Source organism: Erythranthe guttata, chromosome 3 (assembly GCF_056151865.1).
Source record: "Erythranthe guttata isolate IM_541 chromosome 3, IM_541, whole genome shotgun sequence".
Classification (NCBI taxonomy): Eukaryota; Viridiplantae; Streptophyta; class Magnoliopsida; order Lamiales; family Phrymaceae; genus Erythranthe; species Erythranthe guttata.
Window position 1 is genome coordinate 11,214,762 of NC_142535.1, and position 18,227 is coordinate 11,232,988.

At 33.7% G+C, this 18,227-nt stretch overlaps 2 protein-coding genes and 1 pseudogene across 2 annotated transcripts; 1 reads left to right on the plus strand and 2 right to left on the minus strand.

Moving 5' to 3' along the window:
• Window positions 1–2,261: 2,261 nt before the first annotated feature.
• On the minus strand, window positions 2,262–4,141 carry LOC148771775 (uncharacterized). Its single transcript, XM_088815228.1, has 5 exons — window positions 4,022–4,141; window positions 3,545–3,592; window positions 2,956–3,028; window positions 2,794–2,877; window positions 2,262–2,725 (listed from the first exon to the last, which is right to left on the minus strand). The coding sequence occupies exons 1-5, from the start codon at window positions 4,139–4,141 to the stop codon at window positions 2,262–2,264; spliced, it is 789 nt and encodes a 262-aa protein (XP_088671354.1).
• A 131-nt stretch (window positions 4,142–4,272) lies between these two features.
• LOC148771776 (L10-interacting MYB domain-containing protein-like) lies at window positions 4,273–4,865 on the minus strand. Its single transcript, XM_088815229.1, has 2 exons — window positions 4,542–4,865; window positions 4,273–4,452 (listed from the first exon to the last, which is right to left on the minus strand). Exons 1-2 carry the CDS (start codon window positions 4,863–4,865, stop codon window positions 4,273–4,275), a joined length of 504 nt encoding a protein of 167 aa, XP_088671355.1.
• Window positions 4,866–12,311: 7,446 nt separating this feature from the next.
• Window positions 12,312–17,209, plus strand: LOC105961501 (cation/H(+) antiporter 18-like; annotated as a pseudogene).
• The last annotated feature ends 1,018 nt before the right edge of the window (window positions 17,210–18,227 follow it).

Below are 18,227 nucleotides of genomic sequence, written 5' to 3' on the forward strand. Positions count from 1 at the left end.
CTTTTTTTTATTACTTGCTGAGTGTAGGTTTTACATTCAATACGTTTACTTTACATTGGTTTTTTGTTTAGATTTGATTATATATGTGCTTTAATTAATAGATTTTGTGTTTTATATGTAGGTGAAAACGACAATTAGATGACCATGAAGTAAAAATGATTACAAAAGAAAGGAAAAAGTTGCAAATAAGGAAATAAATACAAATGGAAGAGGGAATCTTGTAACAGCTTTGGCAGTCTCCACTATTTCGAGCATATATCTCTTATACAAACTACATATCACCTGAGTCTAGCGGCATTGGAAAGCTATTTGTTAGAATCTTTTAAAATTCTAACACTATTTATTTGAAAGGGTTATAGTTCTTATTTCACACAACATCCCAACTTTCGGACTCCAACATGATCAAAATCGAAGAACAAATCCTGCTAGGGCCAAGTGGCGGAAATTGAATCATATCAAGAAAAGGTTATAAAAACAACAAATCTCTACACATTAAGCACGAAATTTTCAACAACAAAGGCGAAGAACGAAAATCGACGAAAACTCAAGCACAATTTTTCTTATTTATTTTATTAATTCTTTTTTTTTTTATCATAAAGAATTACGAGTAGCTAACTCTTTATTATTCTTGGATTTTATTTGAACCTATGTAGGTATGATATAACATAAATTAACTCCATGTTAAAAAAAAATCAACAAAAGTAACATTCATGATTCTCAACAATGACTCACTCCTAAATTATTTTTGTTTATTGTTTGAAAGAAATCTCTTATTTTATATTAACTTATAATATTTACACGAATTCGGAGGCATTGAATTCTTTCAATTGGTATTGGAGCCAACACTTGACCTATACTCAGTGTTCTATCATGTGGTCATTTTGAGAACAGGTTGTATAATGACACAGTATGAGATATTCAATGATGAAGATGTACCAAACAAGGACAAGTCTGCTACAACGTCCACTTCAAGATCAGTGAGTAGTAATGGAAGTGTTGATCCAAGCGCAACAATACCTCCAACAACACTCTGCCCAGTTTCAGCAGATATAAATAAATCTGATTATGATACAGATGATCAAAGGACATGTGTGTGCGGAAAAGAGCCATCTAGCAGAATTCAAAAAAATCATCCCACCTCACAAGTTGTTGGAGATGTCTTTGATAAAATTAGCACAAGGGGTAAGGAAAAAGTAAACTATAAAGAGAAGGTAAAATTGTCTTCTTTGTCCACCTTATGTGCTGTTGATGATGCATCATGTTTTATTTCCTCCATTGAACCTAATAATGTCGCAGAAGCATTGAAAGATAATTTTTTTATTAATGTTATGCATGAGGAACTTAATCAGTTTGTTAGAAATGATTATGGCCTATCTAGTGATATAAGCTAGCCGTGGTCCCACAACCCTTTGTGGTCAAAACTCATCCCTTAGAGTTACGATTAAGATGAAACTCGTTTCACCTTGATCACCCAACGAATCAAGATTGGCATCTAGCAACTACGCGTCATGATTCCCTAGATACAAATGAAGTGCCTCCAAGAACCTTTTGATATAGTTAGCGTACAATACGATCCCTTCGATTCATATGTCCCGATCGAAATAGAGGCATTGGTTCATCGAGACCTCCTTAGTAGATCAATAACTGTGCGATCGTTCTAAGTGTTGTAATCGTTACGTGCATGACTTAGAGAATCCAATTCTCTAATCATCACTTAGTCAGCTTTGGCCAGAGACTTAGGGCCCGTTTGACAGGATTAAGTGCTGAATGCTGAATGCTGAATGTGTGTCTGAATAGTTAAGGGTTGTGTCTGAATGCTGAATGCTGAACAATTAAGTCCATTTGATAACTGAATATCAGTGACATCTGAATATTGTTGTTTTCCTATTAGACCCTTATTTAAGTGCTGACATTTTATTTTTTTTAATCAAATTTGATTAACCTATATGTATAAAATTTTAATTAGCCCCCATTCTTCTTCTCGAGTTTAATGGAATAAAATATTGGCAAAAAACAAGTATATGTATAAACACAAATTTTAAGCAGTATATACTTTATCAATAAAATATAAAATTTATCGGACATTAAACATCTTGAGATAGAATAAATTTAAAATATTTAACATAAATAAAATTTAAAATTCCAATAATTAATAAATATAACATTCAGAAATAAAAGTAGCTAAAATATAAAAATAAATTAAAGTCGCTAAAATTGACATAGAAGATTAAAGTCGCTTTCAATAAGTTATAATTGATCTCTCAATGCATCAAATTGGTTGCTATTTCATCGCGCACATTCACCATATATTGCATATCTTCTTCCCCCCCCCATGGACCGGTAGTTGTACCATCATTCTCATGGTCTTGTCCATCCTCATTCGCACCATCAAAAGGCATATTAGGTAGATCAAGCTCTTCAAAAATTTTATCATTAATACGCTCTTTTCTTATAAAATTATGCACCGCAAAACAAGCAATCACTATATTTCTCTGCACATCAAACAAGAAAGGCGCCATCTTTTCTAAAATCGGAAATCTATTTTTTAGAACTCCATAAGATCGTTCAATGACATTCCTTAATTGAGCATGAGCATGGTTAAATTTTTCTTCTTTAGTCAAAGCACGCCTACGACGATAGTTTCCTAACCAAGATCGCACATTACGATACGGAGCCATAAATCCTCTAGTATGCGTGTATGCAGCATCACAAAGATTGTATTTACCTGTAATCATTATTAAAATAATACAACACCACATTCAACTTATAAATAATTGGAATTTAAGGTAATACCAGCGGGAGGCCATGGAAAACCGTTTCTCGGATCAGCAATTGTATCCGTTAAGACCCTTGAATCATGTGTTACCCCTTCCGAGTCTGCCCAAACGAACGTAAAAATCATATTAAAGTCGCATATTCCTAAAACATTTTGAAAGCATTCTCCCTTTCCTCTACCCCTATACATGGTTTGTTTTGAAATTGGAACAATGGCATGTACTAGTGTTCCATCAAGTGCACCAACTGCTCCCTGTATTTAAATTAAAAAAAAGTTACAAAAACAAGAAGAGAATTAAATAATTACCGAAAAAAATGACATGATGCAATATCTACCTTAAAAATTCGGTGTAACCTCCTAAAATTTGCCGAAATATTTGGATTCGGATCAAATGTTGTAGGTACTATTATCTCCCTTGCCATATTCATCATTGCACTCAACACTTGGTGAAAATACACATGAACTTTTTGTGAAGAGTGTTGAAATCTACGCTTCACTACTCGAAGACGCTTATTATGCCCAATAATTTGCAAGAACATTGCCATTTTTTCTTCTACTGATACATGTTTACTATCATGTAGCCACCCTCGTTGTCTAAAATGCATGCTCAAACGAATATATGCAACACGGGACATGCGCATTAGTTCAATACACTGTGTGTCTGATCCAGACAATAGCTCTAACGTGTAAGCATGTCCCGACAATGCTGAATTGTTATCTCTGTTTCTTGGTACACGCATCAAATATTTCGGTCGAATTTGTGTGTACCAATAGATCATCATCAATTTCATAATCTCGTAAATTTCCATATTTGACCTGTCAACAATAAATGAACAGTACAATATTTAAGTATGTACATTTTATAAGCAAAATATTGAATCATAAATCGAAAGCAATTGACAAAGTAAATGTAAAACAAGTCTATCATTATTAAAAACGTAGCAACTAAACAAGTCTATCATTATTAAAAACGTAGCAACTAAACAAGTCTATCATTACTAAAAAATGAAACTAACAGCATAAAAAGCTTATAATGACTTACGAAACTTCAAATAAATCCACAATCGTAAATAAAAAAATACTACTAAATTCTTAAAATTTGATAAATAATCCATTGCAAGCGAGTTAAAATTCAAATCCCATATTTCGTCCAATTCTTTTAATCCACGCTTTCAGAACTCCCACATTATCCTTAGGGAGCGCCACCCAAGCTTCTCTATGTCATGCACAACTACCAAAGATTACAACAGCTGAAACATATAAGCTGTCTTCTTTATCCCATCCAAGTTCATCCAATTTAGCAATGCAATCTGTAACTGAAGGTCCGCTATTATTTTTTATCATAAACTTCAGAGCAGCCGACATCTCTTCTACTAAATTATTATCACTAGAAGAAGGTTGAATTTTTTTCTTTTTATATTTAGGATTTTCTTCTCGAGACTGACGGTTGGAATCATTAGACTGAGTCTCTATAGTAGGGGCAAACAAAATATCTTCTATGTCATTTTGTACCGCATTTCGAACAGTCGAAGAAAATGAACTAGTGCCAGAATTTGGATGTTGGGAACTAGGTCCCAAGAATGAACCCCTGTAGCAGTGGTTCCATCAAATAGTGCTCTACAAAGGTTAGGATATGGTAAGGGTTCAAGTCTTAAACTCTTTGCTTTAGGATGCGCCTGTATTTAGGTAACAAATAATTTTTAATATAGTGGAATAGTTAATGAAAAGTACTGAAATAACACAATGAAAAACTTAAGCATTAGACCTTTATATACTCCATCCACTCATCCTTTGTCATGTTGATGGTGTTGGTCGCATGATTGTAAATGTTGCCTGTTTTCATAGTTAAAGGCAACCAAGCTCGATACTTTTGTTTTAAGAAATCGTATCTATTCTTCATTTGTCTTGGAGAAACCACAAAATTATAATTATTCTTGAGAGTATTCAAAATCTTGCTCCAAGATTCCGCCTTAAGACTTCCCCCTTCTCTACCATTTAAAGCAACTTCTTGGATACACGATTCGAGGAAACATTTATCTACTTCGTTATTATTCCATCTGACTCTATTATTTTCATCTGATTCCTCCATTTCTAGAATCATGGATGTTCATGTGCAAAAGAAAAAATAAATCAAAACAACATCACCTTCCATTACGTCATAGAAACAGACACATAATAAAACAAAGAATATGAAGAGCTAAGGGAAAAAATTAAACCCATAAACACATCATATATTATATAGAAAATATTTGGCAGATTATTCAACTATGTTCAAATGAAAAATTTCTCTACCAAAAATTATTTTTACACCAAAAAAAAACCCCACTATGCAAAATTCAAGACTACCCAACCTATTCTCCACATGACCGACATGACTAAAAAAATTCTCAAAAATTCTTGCCAACAAAAGGTTGACATTAACGTTGTAACACAGAGTATTAGCACCTCTGTATTTTCTTTTGATATTTTCGAAAATTAATATTTTAGATTAACTATTCTATTTGCAAGTCAAACCTTAAGATTTATTAAGATGATATCTAGAAATCTCAAATATAACAGGTAATGATTTTTCTCTTGTGTCGGCTCCATTATTTTTGCAGTACATTACATCCAAATAAACTAGATACAAAGACAACCACCATTAAATTAACTTATACATTCCTTATTGGTTTGATATAAATATTATTGTATTCTATATAATCATAAAACACTTTGTAGTTAACAAACGAGAATTATTAAATTCCACTTCATTGAAAAAATCACAGATTTTTTATAACTATATATGCACAAGGTCCTCTGTACTCTAGCTCTAAATAACGTAATTATATATCATAATACAAACACACAGTATAATGACTTGTGGAGAGGGAGATTGATGAAGAACAAAGATATAACTTACTTGTCTGATCGTACAATTTATGAGTATTGTTTTTTGTGGGCTATCAAAGCCGTCGCTCAGAGAAGATTGCTTATGGAGATGGAGAATAGAATAACCGTGTTATGAGGTAGGTCAAGAATTTAAATTTTTATTAAAGGATAAAAGAGTCCAAGATCCACTCAAATATTATGCTGAGCGAATAAGCGTCATATCTTTGACTGAATCAGTAAGAGATTTTCTGTCCCATTCAGAAGTAATTACCAAACGCATTTAACGTGAAATTTGCTTACCGAATCCGCATAGGACTCATTAAGAGGTTCATTAAGTGCAATCAAACGGGCCCTTAGAGAGATTACAAACTATAAGAACACACAGGGCATCCAAGACTATTCTAGCGACCGAATCCCCGACTACAATGCACAGACCTCCCACTAGATTTCGGACTGCACGAACACTGGCCCTTGGGGCGGTCCTCGGTGGAACTCAGGGACATGTCACGACACAGCTGGTCCTCTAGTGAAGTCACGGTGATGTCTAGGTCATAAGGACTAATGATGTACAACTATACCACATATATCTCTACTCGATTATTGGGAACCAATTAGATATTTCTAGGGTGAGGGAGTTCAGTGAACTCGTCAACTTACGAGCACCCACTTATGCATGCCGATATCATAATACCGTTTACTGATGAGATGCAGTACACATACACTAAGTGCTAGTCTCTTAATGGGAAAGGACGATATCCTCATTGGTGGCGTAACCCTTCGACTAGGAACACGTTTAACAGTTATAATACTTTATTAAATATCTCACGATCCTAACGATCAATTAGTAGTACTTGTAATAAATATAAGGACTATATCTATGCTTGTGACAAAGGGACAAAGATATAGAATGCCAAGGTGTTTTAACATTAATACGAAAAAGGTTCGTTTATTACCATAATAAATGTGAAAGACCACAGCCACAAGTTGGCTTGTTAGTCACCTACTCTAACAGTACTGTGATAATTCTAGTGCCACTGGCATTTCCAAAAATCATTTTCAACACTCACGGACTAAGCATATTGATATTAAACATCATTTTATCTGTGATATAGTTGAAAGTAACATTATCTGCTTGAAATATGTGTTTACAGAAAATCAATTAGCAAATATATATACTAAAACTCTTGACTATGAGATATTTTCTAAACTGAGAAGATGTCTTGGCATGAGCACTATGTATAATGTTCTACTCCATGTTACAACACTCATAAGAACATTTATAACTGTAACATGATTCATTTTGGATTATTGTTTATATTGGTCTCCCTGAGATTGGGATGTTGGCCTTTGACTTTCTGTTCCTCTTAAGATCTTAGTGCAACAGCTTGTTTCTCAATTAAGAAAAAAACACTATGGCTTCTCTATCTTTTCACAAAAGTATGAGCTAAACTCCTCTATTTTGATAGTTGGTATGAGTAACTGAGGAATATTTTAAGCTAACTCTTGATTATGTTCCATGTAAATATTCTAAACTTGAAAGTAAAAGTAGTGTTTCTCAAAAAAAAAACAAAAGAAAAAAAAACAAAAAAAATGGATCAATTGTTGCACAATAAAATAAAAGGATGAAAAACAAAGAGTGAGAAAATGAATAAAATCCCTGAATTGCATTTCTCAATGTTACCAATATTTATGATAATCCGTGTATTTTTTTTTTTATTCAAAAAAGACAAAAAAGTTTATTATATATTTATCCAAGATTTACAGACTTGTATCTCTTGCAAGTAGTGAGATTTTCATGTTTCACGGTTTTTAAATTATTTTTAGGCGCTTTAAGATATAGGTCCCTAGTGACAAAACTTATTAGAACTAAAAGACAAGTCTAACTAAACATTTGTTTCACATCCTTTATAAATTTCATTCCAAAAATGCCCCCACATATAAAAAATTAAATATGCACCAAGTAATATTTAAACTGCATTTATAATTTTTTTCATTCTGCATTTAACATTTTTATTTTCGCATCTAGCCTTTTTGTTATTATTTTTTTTCGTAAAACAATTTTTTTTTTTTTACATTTTCGTAATGTTTCCTTTTTTCTACATAATATTGAAGATTGTGATTTTTTAATTTTTTTCAGCCGTAGTCTTCTATATAAACCTGTAGGAAACCGTAGTAGTCCGTAGTCATGTATAGACACTCGTAGGAAACTGTAGTAATCCATAGTCGTGTATTCTTAAAACCCTAATTCCTCATTTGAACCCCAGCCGTCAGACACCATAGACACCCATAGATACTCATAGACATCTATATACATGAAATCGAAGAATCTTAGATCTGCCCCACTAAACTGTAGATCTCCTCCACCAAACCCTAGATCTGTGACGCCAACATCACTATGCCGCTAAAGATGCCACGAAACCCCGGCCCACCCATTACCCCCCACAACGTCGAGCACCACCGACACCATCCCCCAGCCCCTGAGCGCCGCCCCTCGCCGCCGCCCTCATGACCAACGCTGCTCACCGCCGCCGCCGCCCCCAGAGCCGCCGTTGCCGCCGCCATCACCATCCCTCCTTCCATGCCACCTCCTCCAACACCATGTCGATTCCATCATCACAACCACCATCCCCTCTTAAATCATGGGATGGAGTGTAACGAGATAGATATCTTGAGATTGAGAGAAATAAATCGAGAGAGCGAGACAGAGAAAACCAGAGAGAGAGAGAGCGAGACAGAAAGAATGAGAGAGAGAAGAAGAATAAAGAGGAAAAATAGATCTGAAAAGAAACGTGAATATGCGGGTTATAAGATTTAGGGTATAAGAGCAAGATAGGGATTAAAAAAAATTAAGGATGTGGGTCATATATTATTTCAATCTAAGGATTTAATTAAAAAATTAGATTTATACTTATCATTTAGTTCAAATTAGGTTTCGTATGAGGGACTCCTAGCATATTACCCCTTATTTTTAATATCTATCTTCCTAAAATCGTGAGTGTTGGCCTCTATTTTTAATTTTGGCACTTTGATTATCATAGTTATTGATTAAAGTTTATTAATTTGGGCTATTAATTATTTTGCTCTTCTGAATTTTTAATTGTGCTATTAATTATATTGAATAATTGCAATATTGGAGTAAGATCTTTCTGATAAAAAAGGTGGAGATGATGATGGACTCGGTTCTAGCAATGGTTCAAGTGCTGAATTTCAAAGTCATGCTATCTTTTTGTACAATATCTTATTGACTGTTATTTTGAACTTTTGAAAAAGTTCTGTTTTATTGCATTTCACTGCACTTGCTTTTGTAGGATGTATTACTGGTTCCAGCAGTAATTCAAGTGCTGAATTTTAAAATCCTACTATATTTTTGTAAAATATCTTATTTTCTGTTATTTTGAACTTTTGAAACACTTCCGTTTTAGTGCATTTCACTGCACTTGATTTTGTAGGATGTATTACTTGTTGGATTGTTGTACTTGCATTTGTTTTGAACTTCTTATGTGCTTAAACTCGTGTAATATATGTTTGTTTTAAATGTATTGTATCTGATCTGATATTAATATGGAATTTGAAGAATTGAAGTGTTTAATGCATGCGGAGTTCAAATTATTTCATGCATGGGGAGTTGCTTAAAATTGGTTTTGACCATAAAGTCAAAAATGGGGAGATTATTGGATATTTGACTATTAAAGTCAAATATAATTTAATTTTTTGCCTTTCTTAAACCAATTTTATGTATTTATTTATATTATAATCGAATTTATTATTATTAGTTAGCGGGTGGTTATTTTTAACTTAGTGGGTAGTTATTTAAGCACATGATTAATTATCTCACTAACCCATTATCTCTCCTAGTGTGTTAATTTTGTGCAGGGCAAGGAGCTCTCGGACTCTATAAATAGGAGAAGAATTCAGTTCATTTCTCACATTTTCTGCAGAGAGTTGAGACCACAGAGCTTCGGATGTTGGAACATTTTCTATAACACCTCGTTTCCCTTATGATTCTCTCACTACATAATTGAGTATGTTTTGTATTCAATATCATCGAATACTGGTTTGTATTCCTAGAGTGTTGCTAAGAAATATTGTTCTAGGTTCTAGGAATTGGTTTACGAAGAAATTAATTTGTGATTTCTTCTTAGAAGAGAAGATCTTGACTTCTCATTTGTATTCTTTTGAATATTGTTTTAGTTGAGTTTTTCGCCTTGTGAAGGCACATACACAAGTTATATACTTGTGCATAATGATTTAAAACTTTTGTTACTTGTATTACGCTGCATAATTGTAACACCCCGCGTCTCCGATAACTTAAGTTTTCATTATTTAGCATCTATTTAGTTAACATGATTTTATCTCTTATGTGTGTTTATTAGTTTAATGTGATAACCGGTGAAATTTCATATAGAACAAATTAGTCCGAAATAATTTGGACGATTTTTTGATGATATCAGTTAATTATTAATCTAGAGATTAAGCATACTCAGTTATTTTGCTAGAACTCATTTGTTAGAAGAATTGTAAATCATATATTGCTTAAATAAAAATAGAAAATTCCTCTTATTCATCCCTCAATTTTGACCTTGGTACAACACAAGACCAAAATTTTCCTTGAGTACAACCCTCCTCTAGGTGAGCTCATGTGTATTAAGATTTTCCTTGTTGAATTTCTTTTTGGATAGTTAAATGAAATTGCAAAGAATTCCCTCTAGATAATTCCTAAGTTTTCCTAAATTGCAAAAAGACCACTCCCCATTCTTAATCATTAATCATGCAAGCCCCCCACAACTCTATAAATAGAACCCAATCCTTCATCTATTTTCTCATATTCTCCACACATCCAAAAGATCAAAGATCGAAATCTCTTTCTCTTCTCCTCCATTTTCGAAATTAGTAGTGTAGGAAAGCCCCAAAATCTCTCTTTCAAGAGTAAAATTCTTGGCCAAAGGAGTAAGTTTTCTTCCTCTTCTTCCTTTTCTTCATTTTCGAAAATTTCAAGAAGCTAAGCTTCATCTTCCTCTCTCTCTAAAATTTCTTCTTCTTCTCCTTGTAGAAAGGAAATAACACCCTTCGAAATTTTCTAAGAAGATTAAGGTGAGAATTTTGAATTCTTGCTATAAGTGCTTCAACACCAATAGTATTTTTCTTCTCTTTAATTTCTTGTTAATGTTCTTGTGATGACCGAAAACTAAAGGATGAAGAAAATAAAATTTTGTGTTTAATTTATGTTTTGATCATCCATGCATGTAAGAATATATGCTTTAAATGATAAATCTTGAAGAACTAAGAATAATATTGTAATTTTACTTTTATATATACTAGACCTGCGTGATCTTAAGGATACTTCGATCCATGGTTTTCGTAAACCTGCGTGGTCGAAAAAAGTACTTGATCCATGGTTCATTTATAATCTATATGTGCTATGTATAAGTATATGTTTCTATGTGTATATATCTCGACCTGCGTGGTTGTAAGTGTACTCCCTTCGGGTCGAGGAAGCTTGCAATCCATTGTTTACAATCTATGTGTAATAAGATAATATACGAAGATAAAAACTGAGAACAATATTAATAAAATTGTAATTTTGTGTGATTCATGAATTGTCGATAATTCGAAATATTTTGATGAAAATGTTTAAATTGCTAATGCATGTAGTAATTACAAGAATGAGTATTAAAAACTCTTAATCTTATCTTGCATGTGAAGATCTAGAAAGAAATGAAATAAATGGAAATTTGGTGTTACTTGAAAGAAAACTTCAAGTCTCTTGAGAAAGAGGGCTTGAACCTTAATTAATGAAACTTGGAGATAATAATTATAAATAACCGAATGCTTTGAGCTACTTTTGTTGTGGGTGTAAAATATGTGATCTATGTTCTTTGCTTGAGTTGTTATGTGTCTTACTTGCTTTTGTGATTTTGTGACTAAACTATGTGCCTTTGTGAAATATGTGGAAATATGTGTGCTTATGTGAAAGCTAACTTTGAATATGTGAAATGAAGAATATATACTAACCTCACTTGCATATTTTTAAAGTTGGGAAATCTTGTAAAACTTAGATCGAATAAGCACGGGGTATGAAGGACCGGTACCCCAAACATGAGATGAAGAGTGTGTGGCTTGATTCCACTTATGAAACGGATTCCAAATAAATGAAGGCTTATTTTCTAAAGTTTTACTTGATTTTCCAGAGGATGTCCGACTAAAGAAAATGATTTTCTCACAATATGCTTATGTGTAAGCTAACTTTGAATATGTGAATTGAAGAATATATATATATATATATATATACTAACCTCAGTTGCACATTTTTAAAGTTGGGAAATTTTGTAAAACATAGATCGAATAAGCACGGGGTATGAGGGACCGGTACCCCAAAAATGAGATGAAGAGTGTGTGGTTTGATTCCACTTATGAAACGGATTCCAAATAAATGAAGGCTTATTGTCTAATGTTTTACTTGATTTTCCAAAGGATATCCGACTAAAGAAAATGATTTTTCTCACACGTTGTATGAGCGCTTGAATGAATGTATGGATGAATAGTTCTTTTATGTAGACCCACTCTTATTCCTTACAAAATGATGAAAAGAAGGTCTAAGAGGTAAATCGAAAAGGTCTAAGAGGTAATCCGAGAAAGTAAATGTAAATTGGTAAAATCCCTCAATCAAATGATGATTGAGGTAAAATCGAAATGTTTATATTGTGTATATGTGTGATTTGAGATCGTATATATACAGATATACATATAATAAATATATGCTTGTTTGCCTATGTGTATTCGGTATTTCTTCGGAAATTCTCATTGAGTCCAAAATACTCATATAGGTGTTGATATGCTTGTAGGTACTTTCAATCCCGAGTACGAGTCGTAAAGTTGGAGTCGAGTTCGAGGATCGAGGGATGTGTTCACATGGAAGGCGTGTGGATCTGGTGTGCTCTTAATTTAGTCATGTGGTTTTACTTATATAGTTTAATTTTAAAGACATTCGATACCGTCTTAGATATCTATTAGTGTTCCCCCTCAAGTGCTCTTATTAGTAAGAACATTACATTTAATAATATTTAGGATTATGATTACCTCTTTTTCGCCAAACTTCTATATAATGCTTATGGTTAGTTATATGTTGTGTTCTGCCCTGTTGTTTGATAATCCGTATTAAATATACCTTCCTTTTAGAATTACATGATAATTTATAGAGCCATAGGTCTTTCTCTTATAGTTATTTTAGTAGGTCTTTTGCATCATTTGGATAAGAAATGGATTTATTATGAAAATTGTTTTCCATAAATGTACATATGCAGAGTTATTTTAGGATATGCATCAATACATGAAGTTTTTCTTACTCAAATGAATTATTTTAACTTGGAGTATGTTCCTAACTCAATTTTCTGATTTTTTATAAGATTTGGTAGTGTTCAGAACAATATGGAATTTATAAAGAATTTTCAAAGGTCCCTCCCCTGTTCTAGATTTTCAATCTGTACAGTTCCATGTCTTTGATTATTTCTCTCAAATGGCTTATGATATTTCAAAACAATTGTAAAGAAGACATTTAGACCCATATGAGAGAATGTGGTTAAAATGTCAAGGTCTTTGCATGAAGGGTTTAAAACAAATTAATTTTCTAAGTTGATCTACCTAATCTATCCGAAATTCCTAATCTTTACTCTTGATAATTTAAATGATCCAGTCATGCATGTTCCTTTTGCGATATTTGGTTAAGTGTATATGATATTGTATTATGTGGACACTCTTCCTCTGATTTTAAAAGAAAAAATTATGCGTAACTTTGAATTCTGTGGCATTGAATTATTTCAAAATTCAACAGCGCCGAAGACCGGCGTTGACCGCCAGAACCGGTGGAAAAAATCAGACAAAAAAAAAAAGTCAAAGTCGGACACCGGCGGTCTACGGCGGCGACGAGCGAAATTGTAGTTAAAATTAAATAATTAGTGAAATTTGTGGTCAAATTGAGGTTAAATTGAATTAAATGATAAATTGGAGCTCATTAAAAAGTGTGGGGTATTTTAGTCTTTTACACACCTGTGCACATTGTTTGGATTTTTTGTAAAATATTTTTTCATGTGGACCCTTTTATGATAAGTATGCCGTGATGAGGTTATTTGTAATAGACACTATGTATTTGAAAATATTTGACATGAGATATATTATAAGTTTTTTATTTCCCCTTTTCAAAATTTTAAAGATATTTTTTATAGCTCATTCTAATAATTAACACATATTTTAAATATTATATATTTGGGTATACAAATTAGAAACTTTTAAAGTGTAACAAATATATTATTTAATGCAAATTTTTAGATTGTTTCCTTTTCAAAGTAGTTAGTGAATATTTTAGTTGGAATTTTTTCAATATGCTTGGATAAGTTTGGAAATAATTCAGATTATTTAAAAAAAAATTAATACTATATTCAGAATTCGTAATTTTTTGCTTAAACTTACCTGTTTTATGAAAATGATTCACAACATGAAATGCAATACTACATATAACCTTGCATTATACCATAATACTATACCTTTAACTTAATCATATGGTATGCATGAAGGCCTAATATTTATTTTTTATGCAGACTTTTCGTGTGTGGTCTATAACTAATTTAGTTAAAATATTATTTTTCACCAATTTTTTTATTCGTTCAAAAAATATATATGTAAAACATAAACTCAGAAATTAATTAAAGAGTTGTAGAAAACTACTTCAATTTATTCTAGGGTCAGAATTTTTTATTAACAGTCGTGTACTTAAATTAGTCTAGAAATTTTTTATTTTTCTTTGTGTGATAAATATTTTTTGGTTATAAGAAACATACAATCTTCCTTTTCTTCTTAATTCTATGTAATTGTCAGCGTACTCGATATAGAATCATACTAGGAGCTTCAACTTTAGGGCGAAACCAAAAATATCATCATGTAGTTTTTCCACCGCGGAGCCTCACACTCCTCTATATGGTTGTCAACCTTGGTCTCTTATTCTTTGTATTTTTGGTCGGCCTTGAGCTAGATCCGAGGGCTCTCCGCAGATTGAAAAAAGGGAACCAAGCAATGCCCTAGTCAGAATTACTCTACCGTTTGCATTAGGCGTAGGTATGTCGTTTGTGCTCAAAGAAAACAATCTTAAAAGAAGTAGTGAGTAATGTTCCATTTCTTATTTTTATGGGTGTCGCGCAATCCATAACGGCATTCCCCGTTTTAGCCTTGATCTTAGCCGAGTTGAAGCTGTTGACCACGGGCGTCGGGCGAGTCACCATGTTGGCGGCAACTGTTAACGACATGACGGCGATGATCCTGCTTGCCCTGGCAATTGCGTTGTCATCATCATCAGACACCGACGACACTTCTCATATTGCTTCACAGTGGGTACTATTGAGCGGATTTGGTTTCGTGATCGTGAGTATACGGTTGGTCCCTTCTATTTTCCGGCATATACCTTAAAGTGAGCCGGTTGTCATGGATTTATTTACTAAACAACGAATCGTGTAGCCTTAGCTCATTTTCGCCCCTCGCGATAGCTAAGTCAGCCTCCCCAAATGTGTTGTGAATGCTATGTGATGGAAAACGAACAAAGAAGTTAAAAAGACAAGAGAGCTTTGTAGGAAAGTATTTGTATTGCTTGAATGCTTGGAATTTATTGGACGGTTACAAATGAAGTCCCTACTCCTATTTATGCTAGACCACCGCCTCAATGGATGGTGGAGATCAATTTGATCTAAGTGTTAATAGTTGTTCACTAGAACACTCCAAAGAATTCCTAAAAAATATCAACAAAGGGAGGTTCTAGGTAGTATTAGAGAATCTTCTAAGAAGCTCTACTAAGTCTATTTACATTCGGCCAACTTGGGCCTAACCATATCTGGGCTATGTCTTGGACTTAACCTCTTCAACCCAATGGATACTAGCTAGCAACAGGTTGGGTAAAAACAGGTGGGCCGTACACGGTGGACGAGATATACATATGTGCCACGCTAACTGTCGTTTTGGCTGCCGGGTTAGTTACCGACAACATTGGAATCCATGCACTTTTCGGGGCCTCCGTACTCGGTGATGTTGTCCCAAATAAGGGACCATTTGCTGGAGCTCTTATGGAAAAAGTGGAGGATCTTGTGTCCACTCTATTTCTTCCGTTATATTGTGTGTCAAGTGGGCTCAAGACCAATATAGCCACCATTCAAGGGGCTCGGTGATGGGTCTTCTTGTGTTGGTTATAGTTACAACATGTAAATGGGAGATTGTCGGGACAATTATCGTTTCTCGCATGTGCAAGATTCCTTTTGGAGAGGTCATAACTCTTTGTTTTCTTATCAACATTAAAGGTTTAGTGGAGCTCATTTTCCCCAACATTGGAAAAGATAGAGCAGTAAGCCAAAATTAACTATATATTCAGCAATTTTTATACATTATGTACATATTTATGTATGATCTTGTGAATATTTTTGTAGGTGCTGAATGACCAAACTTTTATCGTCATGGTTTTGATGGATTTGTCTACAACATTCATCACAATGCCATTGCTACGAGCATATATAAGCCAATTCAAACGGCATCCAGATCAGAATACAAACATATAACTATTGGGAGAAGTCAAACCGACACAACTTAGATTGTTAATCTATTTTCAGAGCACAAGATCCATTCCCCATTTGATTCTTGTTAACATACAAGGACTCGGTGTGCATGCAAAGCATCTGATAGAGCTTTCCGAAACGTCATCTGCAATACTAATGGTTCAAAATGCAAGAAATAACGGGATGCCATTATGGAACAAAAATTCCCACCCGAATCAAATAGTCGTTGCCTTTGAAGATTTCGAGCAACTTTGCCAAGTATCGGTCCGTCCAACAACTGCAATCTTGTCAATGTCCACCATGCACATCGACATTTGCACTAGTACGGGAAGAAAGAAGGTGGCTATGACAATCCTCCCATTTAACAAGCATTAGAGGATCGATTGTCAATTCGAGTTAAACATACGAGTCTAACTGAGGCATGTGAACAAAAGGGTCCTCGGGCACGCTCAATCTTCGTTTCGGTTGAATGTTTAAAGTAGCTGCAAGCAATGTCAACTTCACCGTCACGGTCTTCTTCTTTCGAGGGCACGATGACCGTGAAGATTTTCTCTATGGGAGTACGCATGGCCGAGCACCCTGGCATTACTTTGAAGATTGTCTGTTTGGTTCTGGACCGAAGGATGGTTGGAGACTCGGTTCTGCTAGATGTGAATGGTGTTGATCGAGGTAACAGATCGATCAATCGAGTGTATCTTATGGAATTCAAGGCGAGGGATGGTTCAATTGGATACCAAGAGATTGTGGTGAGCTATGATATGGAAGTAATGGATGTTATACGCAGGAATATGGCCGCAATAGCTATCTGGTACTTGTAGGAAGAATGCCAAAAGGTCAATTAGCTGTAGCTTTTAACCAAAGTGGTGAATATCTAGAACTGGGGCATGTAGGCAATTTGTTGATTTCTTCAGAATTCACAACATCCCTTCTGTTGGTGTAACAATTCTGTACCAAACTAACTGAGATTGCAGCTGATAATTGACCTGAGAGTGAATAATTGACCGAGGTTGCTCTGGAGGACACAGTCTAGAAAGCATGATTCAATTTTCTCATTAAAAAAGGTTGTTATCTTTTATTTCATGGTTTATTTACATTCTCTTGATACCTCAATCAATTTATATCTATATTCATATCTATAGTTTTATACTTATTTATTTATTTATTTATTTTTATTTCTTTTACTTATAAAAATATGAATTCTAAGGTGGTTTCTTTCATTTTATATATGTCCAAATAACATTGAATAGGTAAGATTTGAAGGAAAATTAGGTAATAATGAATTCATATTAACACACACAAGAAAAAGATCCCATTAAACACGAAGCTCTATCATCTTTCCTTTTTTTTTTTCTTTTCTTTTTTTACGGTTGTTGTAAATAAACTTTCAAGGGCATAATAAATACAAATAATTGAAAATTACTCCATAATGAAATCATTAATTATCCATCCAAAGTGTGGAATTCCTCTACCTCTAGGCTTTCCATTCATTCTTCAGAATACTATTTACAATCTGCAACAAATGGTTTTCTTTTCCAGTAGGGCTCTGATTGGTTCAAGGAAAATAATGATTAAAAAGGTGAAATTATAAGGTAAATTGATTTTCATGTTTGGTTGCAAGGTAAAGTGTTAGGTAATGTAATTACTAGGAAAAAATAGGAAATAAATTACACTAAAACTAGGAAAATGCATTTTCCTCAAAAAAAGTAAGAAAAATGCCACGTAATTCTATTTCATCTTTCTCTCTCCTTTTTTTTTTCTTCTTCTTCTCTCTCTCTCTCTCTCTCTCTCACACACACACACACACTCAGTGTGCTTCTCTCTCTCTCTCCTCTCTATCTCTTCTCTCTCCTTTCTCTCTCTCCTCTCTATCTCTTTTCTCTCTCGCCCCTCTCCTTTTCCTTTCCTCTCTCATATTTCTCTTCTTTCTCACACACATCATAACAATAAATTATTAAATTTGATCTATATTCATAGTTTTTTTTTTCCTTTTTTTACCATAA

What these genes read in the sequence shown, in the direction of transcription:
- LOC148771776 (XM_088815229.1), bottom strand. Translation starts at nt 4,865, where the DNA reads ATGGAGGAATCAGATGAAAATAATAGAGTCAGATGGAATAATAACGAA. An exon ending in AGTGGATGGAGTATATAAAG is followed by an intron (nt 4,453 to 4,541) that starts GTCTAATGCTTA and finishes ACCTAAATACAG; the next exon opens with GCGCATCCTAAAGCAAAGAG.
- LOC148771775 (XM_088815228.1), bottom strand. Translation starts at nt 4,141, where the DNA reads ATGTCGGCTGCTCTGAAGTTTATGATAAAAAATAATAGCGGACCTTCA. An exon ending in GCTTATATGTTTCAGCTGTT is followed by an intron (nt 3,593 to 4,021) that starts GTAATCTTTGGT and finishes TATTGTTGACAG; the next exon opens with GTCAAATATGGAAATTTACG. An exon ending in AAAACAAACCATGTATAGGG is followed by an intron (nt 2,878 to 2,955) that starts GTAGAGGAAAGG and finishes TCGTTTGGGCAG; the next exon opens with ACTCGGAAGGGGTAACACAT.